This window comes from Argopecten irradians, chromosome 6 (genome assembly GCF_041381155.1).
Source record: "Argopecten irradians isolate NY chromosome 6, Ai_NY, whole genome shotgun sequence".
Taxonomy (NCBI): Eukaryota; Metazoa; Mollusca; class Bivalvia; order Pectinida; family Pectinidae; genus Argopecten; species Argopecten irradians.
In genome coordinates this window covers 2,682,387-2,704,474 of record NC_091139.1, presented here as the reverse complement: position 1 = coordinate 2,704,474, position 22,088 = coordinate 2,682,387, and the positions used below count along the sequence as shown (strand labels likewise).

Here is a 22,088-nt window from a genome sequence, read left to right as displayed (position 1 = left end):
ACCAAACTCATATTATAATACTCCATACACTTAATGTATAGACAGATATACCAAACTCCTATTATAATACTCAATACACCTAATGTATAGACATGGGACAAGGAAGTAATTCCAACCGTGTGGACAAAACAAAATTGTCAAATTTTCGAGGCGATCTGCCCTATAGACAAATATACCAAACTCATATTATAATACTCAATTCACTTAATGTATAGACAAATATACCAAACTCATATTATAATACTCAATACACTTAATGTATAGACAGATATACCAAACTATCTACTTTTAGCTATCTTGTAATACATTATACCTCCTCTAAGGAACTAACTTATGTCAAATCACCAATATCTGTTGTAATAAATAACTACTAAGTAATCTCAGACTAATTCTATATAGATCATACACACCAAACACCTGTAAAATTACTAAAGATAAACATAAAAGAAATTCTTATCAGCTTATGTCAGTACCTTTTTTACAAGTAATTAAGGACATGTACATATAAATAGATGATGAATCACAGTTCTATAAGTAAGCCACAGTAGACACACACACTACATGTACACTTTTTAATACTGTTCCAACTGTTGCTGATCAACCGGTTGCAGTATAAAGAAAGTCTGACATGTGTGTACACAGATGACAAGTATTGACAGGCACCACTGGTGATTTATCTACGTGGATGGAACAAGAAAGCTGCTAATTAACCATTACCATGTACCATACTCAGCCACCATCACACATAAACCACATTTTTCACAATTGGATTTAAACAAGGCTTTGAGAGCCAAGTTCAATGCAGTATAAATGCATTCTGACTTGTACTACAGCTGTTTTTTTATGGCATAAATTATTAACTACAAGGCCTTTGATCATTAGACAGCGACGAGTATACAAGTCTACGTGTCTGTAGCTCTACCGTAACACTAAGTACATCAACTTGTACTCTGTAACTTCACAGGGCCACAGGGGAGAAATGTATGGATCAAACCTACCATCATCAATAGATCTACCGGTCCTACACACACTATAGTCACTAAACATATCTGCTGACTAGGCATGTCTACATGCAAGTCATTAGTAATGCAGGTGAGCACATATACCTAACCTTAAAATGTGTACTATGTCCAATAATCATTATTATACAGTAACACAATGTGTGCAGTATTCACAAGGGAATAAACTTCACTACAGACATAATTGTGTTATCAAGAAGTTATGAGTGTGATTATGTTACTGTGTGGGGGAGTGGGTGTAATTATGTTACTGTGTGGGGGGAGTGGGTGTAACTATGTTATGTGTGGGGGTGAGGGTGTAACTATGTTACTGTGTGGGGGAGTGGGTGTAACTATGTTACTGTGTGGGGGAGTGGGTGTAACTATGTTACTGTGTGGGGGAGTGGGTGTAACTATGTTACTGTGTGGGGGAGTGGGTGTAACTATGTTACTGTGTGGGGGAGTGGGTCTTACTATGTTACTGTGTGGGGAGTGGTTGTAACTATGTTACTGTGTGGGGAGTGGGTGTAACTATGTTACTGTGTGGGGGTGAGGGTGTAACTATGTTACTGTGTTGGGGAGTGGGTGTAACTATGTTACTGTGTGGATGGGGGTGTAACTATGTTACTGTGTGGGGAGTGGGCATAACTATGTTACTGTGTGGGGGAGTGGGTGTAACTATGTTACTGTGTGGGGGAGTGGGTGTAACTATGTTACTGTGTGGGGGAGTGGGTGTAACTATGTTACTGTGTGGGGGAGTGGGCATAACTATGTTACTGTGTGGGGGAGTGGGTGTAACTATGTTACTGTGTGGGGGTGAGGGTGTAACTATGTTACTGTGTGGGGAAGAGGGTGTAACTATGTTACTGTGTGGGGATGGGGGTGTAACTATGTTACTGTGTGGGGGAGAGGGTGTAACTATGTTACTGTGTGGGGGAGTGGGTGTAACTATGTTACTGTGTGGGGGAGTGGGTGTAACTATGTTACTGTGTGGGGGAGTGGGTGTAACTATGTTATGTGTGGGGGAGTGGGTCTTACTATGTTACTGTGTGGGGGAGTGGCTGTAACTATGTTACTGTGTGGGGGAGTGGGTCTTACTATGTTACTGTGTGGGGGAGTGAGTGTAACTTTGTTACTGTGTGGATGTAACTATGTTACTGTGTGGGAGAGAGGGTGTAACTATGTTACTGTGTGGGGGTGAGGGTGTAACTATGCTACTGTGTGGGGGAGTGGGTGTAACTATGTTACTGTGTGGGGATGGGGGTGTAACTATGTTACTGTGTGGGGAGTGGGTGTAACTATGTTACTGTGTGGGGATGGGGGTGTAACTATGTTACTGTGTGGGGATGGGGGTGTAACTATGTTACTGTGTGGGGGAGTGGGTGTAACTATGTTACTGTGTGGGGGAGTGGGTGTAACTATGTTACTGTGTGGAGGAGTGGGTGTAACTATGCTACTGTGACGGGGAGTGGGTGTAACTATATTATATGTCATTAATGATAACAGTAAAAGTTTTGCTAAACATATATTTTTATATGGTTTGTGGGGATGGGAAGACTATTGGATGTTATGACATAATAATATACATGTAGTTACATTGATGATACAACTATTCTATGTCAAGTGTTCAGTAATTTGAGGCAGTGAGATCATGATCAGAAGACAAGTTTAGTTTGTTGATAAGATAACAACGACTATGTGTACTGCTATTCCGCTAATCATTTTTCTATTGAAAACACAATATAAGTCATGATAGTACATAAAACACCAGTCCATAGTTATATCTGTACTTTGTTATATTATAAGTTACCATAGTGTTTTGGTACACGAAACAGTTATTCTCGCCCCACCCCATATATTGTGTAGGATTTATTGTTGGTACGTTTCTGAAGAGGGAGGAAGTATAAAAATAACATGTAAGATGAAAATAAGACAAAAATATACACAACAAGGAAAATAAAATATCTCTTCTTTATCAGAAAAACTATGGTATGTAAATTGTCAATTACTTGAATATGAACTTTGTCACCATAAATTTTCTAAAAACAAGTATTGACCTGTAATATCAGTGATTCTAGGAAGCACACAGGCATGCATTCTGGTATACAGGTATATACACAGGCTAATCTTACCGAGCCTATTTTTAGTTTCTAACTAGGACAGGTAATTATAATATCCAAAAGGCATTTAAAACACAGCAGACATTCAACACCGACAATATTTCTTGCATCAGAAATTCTAATCTCATATTTTGCCTCTAGCACCCACGTGTAGTGGCAAAGGTGAATGTTATTGTTTTTAGAACACAATACATTTCAGAAACTGACAGCTCAGCTTTTTGATGCCAATTGTACTCTCCTGTCCCAGTTAACGTGCTTTCAATTAAACAGTTCCCCATTGTCTGACAGTTTGTATACGCAACAATGGATAATCAAATCATCGGGTTTTAGAACTCAGAATGCAATTATATTGAAGGAATAATGTGATGCTACGCTGTCACTGACATTTGGCCAAATGACCTACATTTTTACGTGGTCATGGGGTCAAAACCCTTCTGGATTCTAACATGTCTGAATATGGCGTCCTCCTCGTGCTTCACATATTTTTCGTTATTGAAATATATCACCGATTAAATGAATGAAAACTACATACCGTATGGTTTCGATGATTTCACTAGCTCCTTCTTTCCCGTCCTGAAATCAAAGAGGAAACAAATAAGAGTGAATGATCTGTCAAAACAGTGAAACAAATCAGATTACTTTGTGTGATATTTCTAACTCTAAGAACACGCCTTACCGAATTCGACAGAGGCCACGTGTAACTGACAGCTTCGGCTCCTGCCGGACTATGAAGCTTTAATTCCATTTCGATTCTCTCTCACTGACGTCTTCTGTCGCCATCTGATGCTCAAACAGCGTGAAGAATCGTCATATTCTGACCATTTCTTTCTTAGAAGTGGTGACCTATATCAGGCGTCAGTCCCACTCACAGGGGGAAGCCTCGTTGATCATGTGGGTGGCAGTTCTTCGTTTTGATTGGCTGCCTCTATCTGAATTGGAAATCACCTCCAAAATGGCGGTCAACTTTAAACTCGCATAATGTTTACACCAGTGAGACTGTCTAAAGAGAAGTCCTATGGAATTATGAAGCTAAAATGGTAATTCAAGTAACAACAGTTTGATGTAAGACTTGTTCAGTCGACATACAATTTAACAATATGGAATGGTTTTCCCGAAAATCAAACTGGTCATTCCGCCTACGTAATGGACCGAATCAACAAATCAAAGCCAGGGATATTACTGTATATTTGTGACATCACGAAATAGAATCCATATACTTATCATACTTGTTACGTAATGACACACCTCCACTAAATCACCCACGATTATTTTTTTATAGAACGATAAAAATCCACTTATGTTTTGTTATATACTTTGTTTTTGTTGTAAATTGAACGTGTTGATGATGATTTAGGTGATGATGATATATAATATGATGATGAGGAGGATGACGACAACAAAGATGATGACAAGACGATAAGGGGTACCAATGAATAGGCATAGACTAGCTAATATGTGTAGAGGAACAGGGAAAATACACATTCCTGTCGAGTGCCCCGACCAGGAATCGAACCCGGGTCTCCAGTGTGAAAAATTACGGCTCTACCGACTGAACCAAAGAAGCATGCTCCATCAGCTGAGTGAGAGAGACCGTATTTACCACTATGTACAAACCACATCGACCCACTCCTTTTACACTACTCCCCCTGTTTTTCTTGAGATTTCCTAAATCTCAACCCGAGACTCTTTAACCACCTTCCATGGGTTATTTAGTTGGGCGCCAATTTTGTAACAGGAGAGGAGAAAATGTAGCGGCCAGACCAGGATTCGAACTCGGGTCCCTCAGAACACAAGCCAAGTGCTCTATCGACTGAGCTACCTAGTCACAGATGATCGACCCAGTCCAATCCTGCTACACTCCTCCATCCTATCTCAAATTCTTCGCCCTCGAAGACACACGAGACCCTTACAAACACCACCACCGTGGGTTATTTAGTTGGGCGCCAATTTTGTAACAGGAGAGGAGAAAATGTAGCGGCCAGACCGGGATTCAAAACCAGGACCCTCAGAAAACTAGCCGAGTGCTCAACTGACTGGGCTATCTGGTCACCGATGATCGACCCAGTCCAATCCCGCTACATATGTGTTGAAGAGTGAAATAAATTAGGCTGATACTGGGATTTTAATAGAAATTATTTGAGATCTACATAAAATCAGAGATGACCATGTCTGCTAAAACACAAAAAAAAAAATGTCTCTGTAACATTATGTTGTTCAAATACCATGGGTCACATGCACAGTAGATTGCTGAGGCATTATTGTTATACGTGTGTGACTTATAATCAGGAAAATTTCATATAAAGAATATCGAACTTGTGATATTTACAATGTAAGTAATTATAACCTCTTCAGTATGATATTAAATCAGTCAAAGTTAAGTTTTAACAATATTTATTCAATAAGGATACAGTACAACATACATGTCATAAAAGGTTGGGTTCAGAAACAAATTGTAATTGGAGTGGATCCTTATAGACAAATAGTTGTGACTAAAAATTAATCAATTGAATTAATCCGACATTTCAAAAATCTTCTTTTCAATATAATAAGTAAGTATCTATAAAGCCAAGATCTTTAATTAAAATTGTGAATTTTGTGTCATCACCGGGCATAAAATTTACTACTGGTACAAGTATGGTAGTGTAACATATATGTCAACAGAGCAGTCACCCATCCAAGAGCAGACCGCTTTCAACATTGTTTTATCAACAATACACAGATACTGACACTGATCCATACCAGAGCTTTTTCTCACTGCTTTGGGAATGGGGCCTGTGGATTTGAATTTGGGAATATGTGTGACAAAACCAAGACTTGGGGAAAATAATGGAATATGAAATAAAATATAACAAATAAGAATTTTTTTTCCAGTGTAGTTTATGCACTTTTCTGAAGCCAATTCACAAATATTTCAAGCCTTAGCCAACTAAGTTCATGCAATATTTTTGGAAAGTTTTCAAGAAACTTTGATTTTTGGAAATTTAAAGCTTGAATATCAATTGGGGAAAATTTGCTTTATTGCAGCTGAAATGCCCATATCCATGTAAAATAATTCAGAACTTAAGATACTGGTAGATTAAATAAGGCCTCTTTTAAATGTAATATAATTAAGCTTTCCTGTATGCAGATATATTGCTTATATTTACAGAGACGCAGCCAGGCCCCCAGTCAGAGAGGGGCTATCACCTGCAGTACACAGAGGAGAACAAATGAGGACTCTCCTCAGGTAGACGTGTATTCCTAACATAATCTATGATATTAATGATAATTAGTAATGATAAACTGTTACTTCACAGAAAAGATAGTAAGATAATCATCATTCAATGTCAATTAGTTTTACTTCTTGATCAAACATATTACAGTTAAATATTAAATAATAATTTAATATGAAAGTGATTGAATATAAAAAGATCTCACAATCCTAATAAAATTTTAGGAACAATAAAAATGATATATTTTATTAATGTTGAATTGGATATTTTTTTTCTTCCAATTCTTTTTTTTTGTGATAGGTTAAGCGACTTAAGACAATTCACAAAGACGGAACAAAAGATGAAGTGGTTCGACGTGAGCCTCTGTCCAGCATCACCAACGTATCGCATTGTCCGGATGCCTTTTCTCATGTATGTTGTGATCCTGTCAGATAAGTATTGAAATACTACTTGTGAATTAATTTACTAATATTGTCTAATGTATATTTTACAAACATATTCAGTAATTTTAAAGGGATCCATACTTTTCAAATCCACTTGAATTTGAACATGCCCTCTGGCAGACTTTACTATCTGATAACCCTGTTTTCGGGAAGTACCAATTAGTAAAAATGACTTATCAGTGGAACTTTACTATTTAACAGTGGAACTTTACTATTTAACACAAAAAGAAACTTCAAGATTCCACTTCTTGCAATATCAGAAGAAACTTAAAAAAAAAAAAAAAAAAAAAATCAGTAACTTATTCATTTCAAACTGTTCTGTCTGATTTTATTTATCTTATTCAATTTCCAGGAGGCCTTCATCAAGAAAATTCTGTCCAAACCATTTAAGGTTCCGATTCCTAATTACAAAGGTAACTTGTTTAAGGATACCCAGAGTGATACAGTAAATTTCCATGAATATATATATAGCATAGCATCGCCAGATTGTGAATCTGGTTGTGATAATATAATTTGTTTCTTTATATTATTACCATGTTCATTCCACTGTCATAAAGCTGTTGTGTCTAGTTTTTTGTGTAAGAAATCTATTCATGAGCTTTTAATAGAAATACCATTCTGATCTACCAGAGTTAGTTAATGTCAGAGCTAAACAAGGGGAAGTAACTCTGCTAAATTAGAATGTAGAAATACCTATTTCTGTCTTGGCTATAATCACACACTTGTACTTTCTATAAAGGTTCCTCCCTAAGTAGAGCCCTGGGTGTGAGGAGACAAGGGGCCAGACAGCCCCTTCATGATCCAGAAGAGGAGGGCGCCCTCATACTCTATAGCCCACCAGAGCTGAGTGCTCACCAACAGCTTAAGGTCGACATGTAAGTCTTTATCACAAACATCAAAATGCTTCATTCTTACAGAGCCTGAGAATGTGAAATAGAAACTGAGTTCGGGTTCAAACTAGAAAATTCCAGAGGGGTAAATAAATTAACCAGTTTTCTTAATAGTGCTTCACTTTCATTCCTTATTTGCATTAAGGTAATTTTTGTTATGACATGAAGGAGGATGAGAACTTCATTTTCTTTTTTGTTCTCAGAGAAAAGATCCCTGTCCATGTTGTAGTAGATCCTAAACTCTCCATTGTTTTACGTCCTCATCAAAGGGAGGTAAGTTAGAAGTAAAAACTTATTTTTTATATCAACTATTTGTTGTGAAACAAGATTTTAAAATATTAGTTAAGTAATTAATTTATTTCTGTATTTATATATTTACGTTAAAACACATTTATTATGAACATGCTTACAACAAATTTGTGTCTGTAACCTAGTGCAATATGTGTATTATAAATTATGTTTATAATGAAGTAATTCTGTTGATCCCTTGAGGTTTGGTATAACCCTGTAATATTCCATGATGTTGTGACTTTAATCAGAAAGATGTTTGTGTTTTCAGGGTGTGAAGTTTATGTACGACTGTGTGACAGGAGTACAGATACCAGACAGCTATGGGTGTATCATGGCAGATGAAATGGTCAGTGGCAATTTGTCCTAGTATGTAAAAACAGAATAAGATATGTTCATTGTGCTGCAACACATCTCATTTCAAAGGCTATAGACCCTTCATTGATAAAACAATTATAGTTTCCTTGAAGAAGGTGAAGGAATTATTTTATTTTCAAACTTGGTAATGCTTAAAACATTCCTAAAATTTTTACAGGGAAGTATATTTGCATTAAACAATCAAACATTTGGTAGGTTGTATTTGTTATTAACATGAATATAATCTTGATGATAATTAAATGGATAGAGTGGTTCATGTTGCTATCAAAATAAATAAATCAGATTCAGGTTTATTGTTTGTATAAAACTGGATAAAAGTTATTGAGTGATGTGTCTTCTTTTCACTTTTGTATTTTACCAATGATTTTACTTTAGGAGATAACATTATTTTGTTTTTAAAAATGAGGTATTTGATTTGCAGGGCCTTGGAAAAACACTACAGTGTATAACGCTCATGTGGACAATACTGGTAAGATGAAACAGATGTGTATTTAACTGAATTCTACCTAATGCAGAAAGACAAAATTCATACTGACCTTTATCAACAATGAGTTATTTAGATGTGATTAGCTAAATCTAATCATTTTGGACCCAAATAAATTGGTCCTGTTAAGTAGGTGACTGTTATATAGGTGGTTGTTACTGTATATACAAATTCAGATAGAGTTTCTGCAAAGGTTTTGGATTCTTGTTTCAAGAATTAGATATTTTTCTTTTTGCTGGAGATAATTAATTATAATTGTATCTAAGAGGTATATATGATGGACTACATATTTTGTTGATGTATGACATACTTTTTTTATGTAGCATTGATTGTATTTGTTTTATCAGAGACAGAGTCCAGACTGTAGGCCGCTGATAGACAAGGTGGCCATTGTTGCTCCGAGTAGCCTTGTCAAGGTCAGTAACATCAGTTACTCTTCTGTAGGCAACTCACAAGTACCCCAAGGAAATATGAAAGTAATTATGTCCCCTGGATAAGACACACCATTGTTTATCAAAATAGTATGTTTGCTCCTGCTTAGAGTTTGACATAAAAGGAGGGGTTGACCTATTCTCAGTTCATATATAATGTGAACAGATATGCTGTTCTGTTTTGTTGAGACAGCAACATCAAAAAGGCAAACATTTCCACTATTACAAGAAGAAGCAACAGGAAAAATACCACAAACTCACAAAACACACACACTTGAGAACCTTACACAACAGATTCAGGCTGTCATAAAAGATCTAAGATGGTGATAGAACTTTATTCAACATCAAACTGATCCATAAATTCACCTTTGTCCAAAACCAGCTGTAATTTGGTTACATTCTCCCAGATAAGTTTTGAAAAATTTGCATTAAACTGTTTTTGTGATACAATGTACATTTAGTATTATTATGATGCACTATATGTAAGTACAATTCCACTTATGTCTGTTTGAGATTATTTTGTATCACTTGAAAGTGAATCTGCTAAAAGAACAAATTTTTAATCCAAGATATTGCATATCCATGCATTTCAAGCTACTGTAACCAAACTTTCTTTCGCGTGCGATTTACTTTCACGAATCTCATGATCCAAGTAAATTCGCGAAAAATTATCTCTACAAATTAATATCTACATCATTCATATTGATAGGAGTTAACATTCAACTGTTAAATCCACGAATTTTCATCTTTGTGAACTTGTTTTGAAACAAAAATCGCGAAATTTAATAGCTGTGAAAGACAGTTGGTTTACCATATATCATGTTTCTTTTTCAGAACTGGGCGAATGAGATTCAGAAGTGGTTAGGCACGATTATTAATTGTCTGGTGATCGACTCTGGATCCAAGGATGACATCGACTGTAACTTGGGTAGGTTGGTTGGACAGAAATCTGTAAACATCAACCAATTAATAGGAGTTCAAAGAAGATCCAGATCCAGAAAATGCTTGATAGAAAGCTAGTGTAGGTTGAAATGAATCTGAAATTACCTTACATGGTTTACAACTAATTTGATAATGAGAGCTGTTCCTTATTGTCACTTAAGGTAGGTCCATACTTTTGAAAATCGCGCCAATTCATATGACGCTATACCGGAAGTTGCGGAGGTTGTTTTTGAATTCCAGAATGGTTTCCGATACGCCACGACATCACACTTGGATATTTTTTCAATAGGTGAAAATTGTCTACATATAATATTGAATGTTTAAAATCATTAAATAAATCAAATAAAAGCAGTTAAGTGAAAACTATATGCTATCTCTGAGGTTTTTGCGGTCCCTGTCGTAAATGGGAATGGATTTTTAAACACCGGAAGTGCCGTTCGTCGCTATAAATCATAAGACGGGACCCGGCCGGACCAAAATTCCGGAATTCTAAAAAAATCGCATACGGATTTCCTTTAAACACACAATTTGGAGAAAATCATAAAAACAAACAGACATAAACCAGATATAATATCACAAAAACGTATGAACTGATGTGGAATGTTTTTTTGTGGCATGATTTTCAAAAAAGAGTCAAATATAACCCATCTTAACTCTGGATGAAATGGGGGTAGGGTTGCGAGTTACAAACTTCAAGCTTACAAAATTGTGAAATTGTGATCGAGGACCCCGTGTTTTTATATGATATTTGAAAAACATATTACCTTGGGCATATCATATACAAATATTGTGAAATTGACATGGGTTTTCATTTCCTTTTTGGCCTATTCATTGATTTTTTTACGGGCGAAAATATGGCAAAACATGGTAATTACGTATAGAAACGGTCCTGGGAAATAACAAAAATTAGTTAGCATTTGTAAAAATAAAATAGTTTTGTATATTGTTCTATCGTAAGAAATTTAGGACAAAATATCAACAGGATCGAGACTACATTCACCCTAATATTACAGAAAATATAATTTTATGAATTTTTCTATTTTCGGTCAGCAAATTTGCATGGATGGTATATTTCAAGCTCAAATATCTCAAAAAGTAGTTCGAGAACACCCATTTATCTTTACAGATTTGAAATCTACATGAAAAATGCAAGAAAATAAGACCTGTTAGAAAAAAATGACATGGGTTTTTCCAAAAGTATGGAGCTACCTTAAGGACAGAATCCTATTCAGAATGGTAGTCTAGTAGGCCAGTAGTGAGGAAATAGGCCATCTCATTGTTTTCTCAGCATACTAAGGGGAGATAACCATAATACTTGGATTGATCTCTAATGTATGTTCTGGTAGGCCTGTAGATGGTATGCTATCATGGGAAGTACCATTTGATTTTAGTATTTATACTATTTATATCGTTTGTTGTGGATTTCAGATCATTTTGTGCAGCAAAAAGGGAGACGTATCCCTAATCCAGTCCTCATCATTTCGTACGAAACTCTGCGACTCCATGCCAAGGTCATGTTGAAGGGCACCATTGGACTTGTGATCTGTGATGAGGTATAAACACATTCCATTGTACTTTTTAAAAAAAATATTGAAGAATGAGAAACATATTGGATCTGACATGGTTTACCTTTATCAGAATTGTTTTTCCAGATTGACAGATATGCATTGTATGTCTCTTGTTTGTTGTTGAAGTAACCATTTTATAACAAAAACACAACTTTTATGTATTTGTTTTCTTTGATAGGTATGTTTTACTATGTTGCATATTTCTTTCACCTAAGAAATAAATGCTTATAGATTTTGGACTGTCTTTAAAATAACCCAAAATCATTGCCATGCATTCGGTTCCAAAGTAACATACCACTGGTCATTGAGAGAAAAAATATAGGTAAAACCATACAGGTGGTAAAACACTAACCTGCTACAATAATATCATTATTTAAACTTAACAGACATTTTTTTTAAATTTTTTACCAGGGTCACCGTTTAAAGAACTGTGAGAACCAAACCTATCAGGCCCTAAACAGTCTGAAGGCCCAGCGGCGTATTCTACTATCGGGTACCCCCATACAGAACGACCTTCTGGAGTACTTCAGTCTCATTCACTTTGTCAATGGTGGCATCCTGGGTAAGGCTAGTTATTAATAACCAGTGGAGAATTTTTAGAGAGTCTGTATGATGTATGAAACTTTTCAGGGCTTAATTCTAAAAGATAATAGATTAGCAGCAGATCTAGTTAGTAGATAATCTATATACATGTATATGTAATACAGTGGACCCTCCATAATCCGGACACCTTTGTTCCCAGCCTAAACCGTGCGGATTACGAATTTTCTGGACTGCCAAATTCCGTGTTCTTAGTCAATTAAATTGTCATGTATGAGTTACTCCCTTTGACCTTGTAATCGATGATAGGCTTTTATTTAATATAAGTTATTATAATAAATACTTTGTTTGTTATGTTTTATAGGTGTTTTTTTTTTCTCATATTATGACATTAAAAATATTTAAGAAACATATTTCTTTTTCAAAATACGAAACTAAAAACCATCGTTAATTGTGTACGATGTATGCATATAGCGTATTCCACTCTTGATCTGTCGTACGGCAAATTATGTTTCAAAATGCCTAACCAAGGATCAATATCATCTACGTTCTTGACATAAAAAAAATATGATAATAAATAGCTGTGAACATTTTATGAACTAATATAATTGTTATTTTATATATTGTGTGTTTTTATTGACCATTTCCACAAGTCTTGCTTTCTGACTTACAGACATGTGTAACAACCACATGCATGTTCACATCTAACTTTGTGCACAATGTCACACACGTGTAGCCTTCATATCTTATACCATAGACGATGAATTTGAATAGATTCACATACATTTAAAATACTTATTTCCGGCGTCCGTCGTCCGTCGTCCGTCCCTGTCCGTCCGTCCGTCAACAATCGACTTCTTCTCTTTAACCGCTGGTCGGATTTCAACAAAATTTGACTGGTAGCATCCTTATGGGCTACTAACTGAAAATTGTTACAAATGATGGGGCTGACCCCCCAGGGGCCTGAGGGCGGGGCCAAAAGGGGTCAATTTGGCTATTTCCATATGAACGACTTCTTTTCTGAAACCAAGCATGGGATAGCACCCATAATGCAATGGTAGCATCCTTATAGGGTGGGGATTCAAAATTGTACAATGATGGGGCTGACCCCCCGGGGGCCTGAGGGGCGGGGTCAAATGGGGTCAATTTGGCTATTTCCATATAAACGACTTCTTCTCTGAAACTAAGCATGCATGAGATAGCACTCATAATGCAATGGTAGTATCGTTATAGGGTGGGGATTAAAAATTGTACAAATGATGTGGCTGACCCCCCGGGGGCCTGAGGGGCGGGGTCCAAAGGGGTCAATTTGGCTATTTCCATATAAAACAACTTCTTCTCTGAAACCAAGCATGGGATAGCACCCATAATGCAATGGTAGCATCCTTATAGGGTTGGGGATTCAAAATTGTACAAATAATGGGGCTGACCCCCCGGGGGCCTGAGGGGCGGGGTCAATTTGGCTATTTCCATATAAATGACTTCTTCTCTGAAACTAAGCATGAGATAGCACTCATAATACAATGGTAGTATCTTTTATAGGTTGGGGATTCAAAATTGTACAAATGATGTGGCTGACCCCTGGGGGGCCTGAGGGGCGGGGTGGACTGCCAAATTCCGTGTTCTTAGTCAATTAAATTGTCATGTATGAGTTACTCCCTTTGACCTTGTAATCGATGATAGGCTTTTATTTAATATAAGTTATTATAATAAATACTTTGTTTGTTATGTTTTATAGGTGTTTTTTTTTTTTCTCATATTATGACATTAAAAATTGTTTGCTATTTAAGAAACATATTTCTTTTTCAAAATACGAAACTAAAAACCATCGTTAATTGTGTACGATGTATGCATATAGCGTATTCCACTCTTGATCTGTCGTACGGCAAATTATGTTTCAAAATGCCTAACCAAGGATCAATATCATCTACGTTCTTGACATAAAAAAAATATGATAATAAATAGCTGTGAACATTTTATGAACTAATATAATTGTTATTTTATATATTGTGTGTTTTTATTGACCATTTCCACAAGTCTTGCTTTCTGACTTACAGACATGTGTAACAACCACATGCATGTTCACATCTAACTTTGTGCACAATGTCACACACGTGTAGCCTTCATATCTTATACCATAGACGATGAATTTGAATAGATTCACATACATTTAAAATACTTATTAATTTTGTTAGTATTATCTCACTTTATTGTATCCGAAACTCAGAGCGATATATTCTGCATGTGAAACCAGTAAGGTATCTACAGCATATGTACCCAAGCTCAAACTGCATGTTGAAAAGCATGTGGCTAAAAATATATTGCGTATCTCAATTACAACACTGAAGTTTGATCTCCTATAGAACACCAATGAACCGTTACATGTCTGCATGTACCCATTAGAAAGGTGTTCAGGTAAACGCCCGTGGCTATGACCTGGCAGCTGTTGTTATGACAACACACACAGTGTCAAGTGGTAGTGTGTATTTTACACATGACTGTAGCTGGCCTTGGATTTTCTCGGCTTGTGGCGACAGAAAATTGTCCGGATTATTGCGGGAATTTATTATACATTCCTTTCCCAAAATGGAGTTCCGGATTTGGAATACGAATTTCCGGACTAGTGAGTATAAATAACGTTATGGAAATCCGTTCCCTGACATTTCCGTCCCGATTGTGAGTTTTCAAGACTATCTGCATCCGGATTATCGCGGGTCCTGTGTACTGTACTGTTGTTGTTGTTAATATAAATATATAGTATGTGATATTTAAATTTATCATTTGTTTTGTTTGTATTTGGTTTCCAGGCACTGCCCAGGAATTCAAAAAGAAATTTGAGACTCCCATCCTCCGTGGACGAGATGCTGCAGCTTCAGACTGTGATCACAAAAAGGGAGAGGAGAAGCTTTTAGAGGTGAGTAGACTCAATGTGTGTAGTTCTGGTTTATCTGGTGCACTAAGGCCAAAAAATAATTGTCTGTTTAGGGTTACATTAGCCAAAAAAAATAGGGTCGGTCGGGTAACCCTAAAGAGACATTTTTTTTCTTTTTTGGCCCAATGATGAAGTGATGAAGTCTCTATTACAGGATCGATAGTCTGTTCGCAGAGTTGGGAACATATAGGAAGGAAGAAAAATATATCATATGTGGATATGAAGCAACCTTATGCTACTGTAAACTAACTTTTATGCAGGCTATTTTTTGCAAATTTTGTTTCAAGTGCTAACCTATTTCCTCTACATATTAGAGTTTCCATATATTCCGTCTTCTACATATTACAGAGTTAGAGGAAAAAGTAGCAGTTCACAAGCTTAAGTGCGAATGTCCAGATGTCTACTCTTGCATTACACTTGTGAAACACTTTGGTATCTTTAGTAGAATTTCCGCTGGTTCTACGAGGATTGTACCTTTTAGTAATAGATGCAGCACATCAAACAATATTCCGTCTTCTACATATTACAGAGTTAGCTCCCTTGCGGGTAGGTATTCATTGTGGCGTCATTATTTTGTGAGCGCAATTCACTTTGTTTTCTCCGAAATTTATGACATTATGCTTGCAAATATATGACGTCACAATCAATACCTACCTGCAAGTGCAGATAACTCTGTAATATGAAAATGCAGAATAATCACATGTGACTTGATTTTTCTTTGGGTAAACATGTCTGTTAGTGTGGTTGAGACATAATAAGACAACATCTATGATACAATAACTAAGTAATGAAGTAACTTACAGTTCAGATAATTCTTAGTCATATCGACAATAATTTGTGGAGATTAACTTTCATGAATTTTAGTGGATCACGATAGTAAATTGCACGCGACTAAAAGTTGATTTACATTATATTAGAACATCATTTTTGTGACAAGATTAATTTGAACTATTATTTATCTATTTCAATTATTTTCATTTACTATCACATTCTCTGAATTTTGTACCTTTTGAATTAAGAATTAATTCAAATGCAAAATATGTCTTGAAATCTGTTTCAATTTGTTGATACTGTAGCTTGCTGCCATAGTAAACAAGTGTATCATCAGAAGAACACAGGCTTTACTTACCCGCTATCTACCTGTTAAAAGTAAGTTATATTAATCATTACAGTGAATTCATATAAACAGTCCTATTTCTGTGAGTATCAGATACAATTCTTTATGTATGAGTTCTGAAATCAATATTATTATACCCCTCACAACGAAGTTAAGGAGGGTGGGGGGGGTATACTGGAATAGGATTGTCTGTCTGTCCGACCATCTGTCTGTCTGTAGACAAAATATTGTACGGAGACTCTTCCTAAACTACTAGACAGATTTAGTTAAAATTTGGTACAGAGAACCCTGACATAAAGGGAAGTTGAGTTTTACAGTGTTCTGCAATGTCCCCTATTGATGGAGTTATTACAAATTTGTGCAGCAGGGTATTAGTCGTCCACTCTGGCGACAGTTCAAGTTTCTACAATTATTAAGGAATACTCCATATTCCGTCTGTATTGAGGAAAATATGTCATTGATTTTGAGAAAAATTTTGTATCTTTTTATAAGTTTCAACATTTAGAAATCAATGTCATGATGATCTTACAGTTGAGCAGGTTGTGTGTTGCCGTCTGACTCCCCTACAGAAGGCCCTATACCAGCTGCTAGTCAAGTCCAAGGCTGGGGACCCAGACATGGAAAAAGATGGACGCCCGACTGGCACCAGTCTCTCCTTTATCACACAACTAAAGAAACTTTGTAATCGTAAGTTATCTATAAAATGTGGTGTTATAATGAAAGAAAAAAGGAAAACAACATTTATTTTGTACCCTTTAAATTCAAGAACATCTTGGAAAAAATATAGTGTGAAGAAGATGTAGCAAAATAGAAAATTTGTTATTTCAGCTTTCAAGTAATTTGTGCATTCATATCTTGATATTTAAATTGTACATGTATTCAAAACTTTTCCAACAATTATATCTTTGTAATTGGACTCCAGGAATGCACTATACAACATGCATCCATTATGGAATAATGTATCAATATGTTAATTTAACCTACAGTATTATAGGAATGTGAATAATATCCTTGTGCTTTTATTGATACCTTGAGTTTCTTGATATTAAACACACCTGGATTTTGTACAACAGACCCTGATCTGATATATGATAAGTGTATTGGAGATGCTGACGGTTTCGAAGGATCACTGGATCTCTTCCCAACAGGATATAGTCTGAAGATGGTACGACCCGAACTTTCAGGTAAAATTTCTCTTGTCATATAGTTTTATTTCTATCCATCCTAAAAAGCTAGATCACTGTCACATAGATAGTTCGGCCATTTATTATTTAAAAATGATATATGTATTTATCCTTTCGACTAGCTAGATTTTTTGCATCCAGCTAAATGGAAAAAAAGTGGTTAGCTGTTTTGTCCTGCTGATAATTTATTACAAGCTTTGTAAACTGCTTTGAAATTGATATTTTAACTTTATATATACAGAGGATTCCGCTTATTTGCATAGGGTATTTTCCAGAAGAATATATGCGAATAAGCGGAGAGTATCCGAATAGTCGGAGATGGCATTTTGCACCTCCGTTTGACCTCTACATACATGTGAACAAGCAAATACAGTAGACATTGTTTCCATCACTTGAATTCAATGCGTAAATGATTTACACTAGAAACCAACAAGTAATAATTTCGAAGTTTTAAATCAATTTTAATTGTGTAGTAACAAACAATGCTCCAATGTGAGGTTTTTATACTTGTCATACTCTTCATGGGTTATTTTAACATATGAATAAAGTGAATCTGTTTGCTTACACTACCCCTGGTATACTGTATTATAGGTAAGGTGTTAGTATTAGACTGTCTACTGGCCATGATTAAATCTACTACCAGTGATAAAGTGGTACTGGTCTCCAACTACACACAGACGCTTGACTTGTTTGAGAAACTCTGTCGACAAAGAGGGTATGTACAAAACTGGAGATGATAACAGTGTGCCTTTTACGTTTTGTGAGACTATGTCTACCACTTCAGTTCTGACTTATAATTATCACATCACACAATGTGAGGCCCAACTTGTCAAAACCAGATTGCATTACCTTAGAACCTCTATAATTTTATCAATAAGAAAATAAATATCTATTAGTTTGATTCTTCATACCTCTGTGCTGTGATGTAGCCATCATCTGCTTAGTCCTTGTCATAAAACTCAACTATTTACTGGTTGATAAACAAATGGGATAAAACTCATTAATATATAACAGTTCATTGAATCTTTATACTTTAAATCTTATCATCTTTAATAGGTAAACTTTTTGTACTTGAACTTTTATGTAAAGTTCGCCTCAATTCATTATTCTGTGTCTCATTTTCAGGTATATCTTTGTAAGGCTAGATGGTTCTATGTCTATAAAGAAGAGAGCAAAGATTGTGGAGAATTTCAACGACCCTAAAGTAAGTCTCTTTGATTGAATACTTTGACAAAACACAACAGCAGAATATGTTAGTTACACAAACTTAGATACATGACTAGACGAGGCAGACAGAATATGTTAGTTACACAAACTTAGATACATGACTAGAAGAGGCAGACAGAATATGTTAGTTACACAAACTTAGATACATGACTAGACTAGGCAGACAGAATATGTTAGTTACACAAACTTAAATACATGACTAGACGAGGCAGACAGAATATGTTAGTTACACAAACTTAGATACATGACTAGGCAGACAGAGCTGTGAAATTGTACACCATACACTCGATTTGATTTCTCTTATAAATTGTACACCATACACTCGATTTGATTTCTCTTATAAATTGTACACCATACACTCGATTTGATTTCTCTTATAAATTGTACACCATACACTCGATTTGATTTCTCTTATAAATTGTACACCATACACTCGATTTGATTTCTCTTATAAATTGTACACCATACACTCGATTTGATTTCTCTTATAAATTGTACACCATACACTTGATTTGATTTCTCTTATAAATTGTACACCATACACTCGATATGATTTCTCTTATAAATTGTTTTGATTGGAGCTTTTTCTTAAAATTGCCATAGCATTGATGCTTGTGTGGATTATGAAAAAACAGACCATTAAGTTCTAAATATTCCTCATTGTAATGATGAAACTCTTTGTTTGCAGAGTCCAGTATTTATTTTCATGCTGAGCAGTAAGGCCGGAGGTTGTGGGTTAAATCTGATTGGTGCTAATCGCCTGGTGATGTTTGATCCGGACTGGAACCCAGCTAACGATGATCAGGCCATGGCTAGGTGTTGGAGGGACGGACAGAAAAAACAGTGCTTTATTTACAGGCTTATAGCAGTAAGGCATCCTGTTTTAATCAAAATACTTTAGAACATTTTTCATAAGTACATTGAAATTATTGTCGGTGTTAATAAAATACAATATTTGTATCCCACTGTCATGAAATAGGAAGACATATAGAATTATCTATGTCAACAATGTCAGTCCTGCTTTAATATACCGTATTTGACCCAATAAGCGCCCATGTCCCTATATGCCCCCCTCCCCCTTTTTGAGGCCTTCAATTTCAATATAAATAAAGACCAAGACTACACAAAACTATAGATTTGCAATAATTTCATCTTATTAAGCACCTTTTCACTTTTTCAATTTTTTAAATGCCCTGGGCGCTTATTGGGTCGAATACGGTATGGATATTTTCTAATTTATCTAAGTTCCATTACTAAAGTGCTGTTGATGTTACCGATTTATACCGGGTAACACTCCAAGCACCTAAAATTTGGTTTAAAAGTTTTGATTTAATGTTATATATAACGTGAAGTTCTTGATTCAAAATTAAATGTTTTATTTTTAAATGTGGATTTAAATTTTATCTTTGAAATATTATCCAATCATTTTAGATTGATCAGCAATACTCCAATAGCATTCTGTGCACATATAGAACTCAAAGTAGTGTTATCTCCCCTTACACTCATTCATTTTCAGACGGGTACCATTGAAGAGAAGATCTTTCAGCGCCAGGCTCACAAGAAAGCCCTCAGTTCCTGTGTAATTGATAAAGAAGAGGATGTGGAGCGTCATTTCAGCCTTGGTGAACTGAAGGAGCTCTTCAAGCTGAACGAGGACACAATAAGTGATACACATGACAAGTAAGGGGCTTCTACCAGTGATTAATCATATCATAATACTGTAAACCAGTTTTCTTTTGCAGCTACTTAAATAATTTTGCAATTTCCTTTTCAATACATTTTCACAGAGATTAAGTTTCGTGGATTTAAAATTGAATGGAAAAATCATTGAATCGAATGGTGCAAGAATTGTGGAAGATATCTATTTGCGAAAATAAATCAGATGCGAAAGTTGATTTACAGTATAGTTGAGTACAACCAGTCCAATGTAAAATCATAATAATCTTTTTGTCAACATGACAATTATTTGGTATCTTTAAGAAGGGAAACAATTTACTACAAAGTTAACAGATAACTGGAAAATAATTAGATATCACAAATGAATATCAATATTAAGCCATGTCTTTGTTATTGATACTTGAGATTGAATGTTTCTTTTTGTTTTCATAGATTTAAGTGCAAGCGATGTGTGAATAATATCGAGACAAGACCTCCTCCAGAAGGAACAGACTGTAATTCAGATCTTTCTCAGTGGTATCATTCTACAGACAAAAAGGGACTCAATGATCTTGTCTTCAAAGGATCATGGAATCCTGCGATCTCATTTGTTTTTCATCATAAATCTCACGAGGAACAACGCAAAACTGTGTAGTGTCATTAAATATTTCAAATCATTCCTAGGAAGGAATCTTATTTATTTGAAGTCACTGAAGTCAAAGACTTTGAATTTGGTATGAAATCTACCTCTTTCTGAATGTAAACTGTTGTTGTTTTATGTGAAACCATTTCTTTGAAATCTCTGACAGAATGTTTATGAACTTGTATGAAAACAACGCTCTTTTATCTATTTATTCATAAATCTAAACGATGCTCCATCACCGATAGAGCATAGACGGTGCTCATTATTTGAACAGTAATTGGTGTTTAATCATGCAAATCTGTGTCTAATTAGCATAAAAACTAATTTAATATAATTTGTTTTGATTTTGCTGAATGCACAATTAGTACTTAATTCCATATATGGTATAGTGTCATGGACTTTTTTTCAGGACGCAAATACATTATATGTGTAAAAAAAAATTGGGGGGGGGGGGGATCGCTATTCATTCTAGCATTTGTTTGATACATTGTCTAAGAACAATCTTTCAGGTTAATGGGGAAAAAAAGATACTTTTAATGGAAATAAATGTCAGTGGTGCTTTTAGTTATAACAGTTGATGTGTTTTCATTTGAAATAATATTGTTTTGTGTTCATTGTTAGATGTGTAGTGCTCATTAAGTATTGATCAAATCATTTTGTATTCTGACCTAATGGATATACATGTACATGATTTTACAATATGTTGTGGGGAGTTTTGATATTTTGTACAAGGCTTTGTTATGGTCATTTTTCATTTCTTATTGATATTGTATCAAAATATCACTCATTAAATGAGAATTATGTGTTTATTTTACATAGACTGTCAAAGTTTTAATCAAATGCTCGTACATGTATATGTATCTTTGAGATAAACAAAAAGCTGGGGAATGAAATATTAATTATTAAAATTGATGAATTGTGTTTAATTTGTTGTCAATTACTTTTTTCAAGAAGAAAATAAAAAGTGGTAAAACATTTGAAGAATTACTTTCAATTGCAGAAAAATAAGAAGCATGAAAAGAGAAACGATAGTAA

At 35.3% G+C, this 22,088-nt stretch overlaps 2 protein-coding genes and 1 pseudogene across 5 annotated transcripts in view; 1 reads left to right on the top strand and 2 right to left on the bottom strand.

The window, feature by feature from the left end:
• The window catches only part of LOC138324715 (serine-rich adhesin for platelets-like), a 47,306-nt gene extending 43,372 nt beyond the window's left edge, over positions 1-3,934 (bottom strand). For all 4 annotated transcript variants that reach the window (XM_069269814.1, XM_069269813.1, XM_069269815.1 and 1 more), the window contains exons 1-2: positions 3,795-3,934; positions 3,651-3,691 (exon numbers count right to left, since the gene is read on the bottom strand). In XM_069269814.1, the coding sequence (XP_069125915.1) occupies positions 3,651-3,691; positions 3,795-3,863 (110 nt within the window). In that variant the 5' untranslated portion in view covers positions 3,864-3,934. The remainder of the gene's footprint in view (positions 1-3,650; positions 3,692-3,794) is intronic.
• Positions 1,293-2,492, bottom strand: LOC138326102 (uncharacterized; annotated as a pseudogene).
• An 83-nt stretch (positions 3,935-4,017) lies between the features above and the next one.
• Positions 4,018-21,974, top strand: LOC138324717 (DNA repair and recombination protein RAD54-like). The gene is made up of 21 exons (XM_069269817.1): positions 4,018-4,155; positions 6,267-6,344; positions 6,631-6,741; positions 7,126-7,186; positions 7,513-7,648; positions 7,867-7,936; positions 8,223-8,300; positions 8,751-8,798; positions 9,161-9,229; positions 10,079-10,172; positions 11,615-11,739; positions 12,166-12,316; positions 15,102-15,208; positions 16,303-16,375; positions 16,875-17,030; positions 17,417-17,527; positions 18,119-18,242; positions 18,653-18,731; positions 19,443-19,622; positions 20,271-20,434; positions 20,864-21,974. Exons 1-21 carry the CDS (start codon positions 4,153-4,155, stop codon positions 21,063-21,065), a joined length of 2,220 nt encoding a protein of 739 aa, XP_069125918.1. The 5' UTR covers positions 4,018-4,152; the 3' UTR covers positions 21,066-21,974.
• Positions 21,975-22,088: the final 114 nt, after the last annotated feature.

What these genes read in the sequence shown, in the direction of transcription:
- LOC138324717 (XM_069269817.1), top strand. An exon ending in GACTTGTGATCTGTGATGAG is followed by an intron (nt 11,740 to 12,165) that starts GTATAAACACAT and finishes ATTTTTTACCAG; the next exon opens with GGTCACCGTTTAAAGAACTG. An exon ending in CCGCTATCTACCTGTTAAAA is followed by an intron (nt 16,376 to 16,874) that starts GTAAGTTATATT and finishes ATGATCTTACAG; the next exon opens with TTGAGCAGGTTGTGTGTTGC.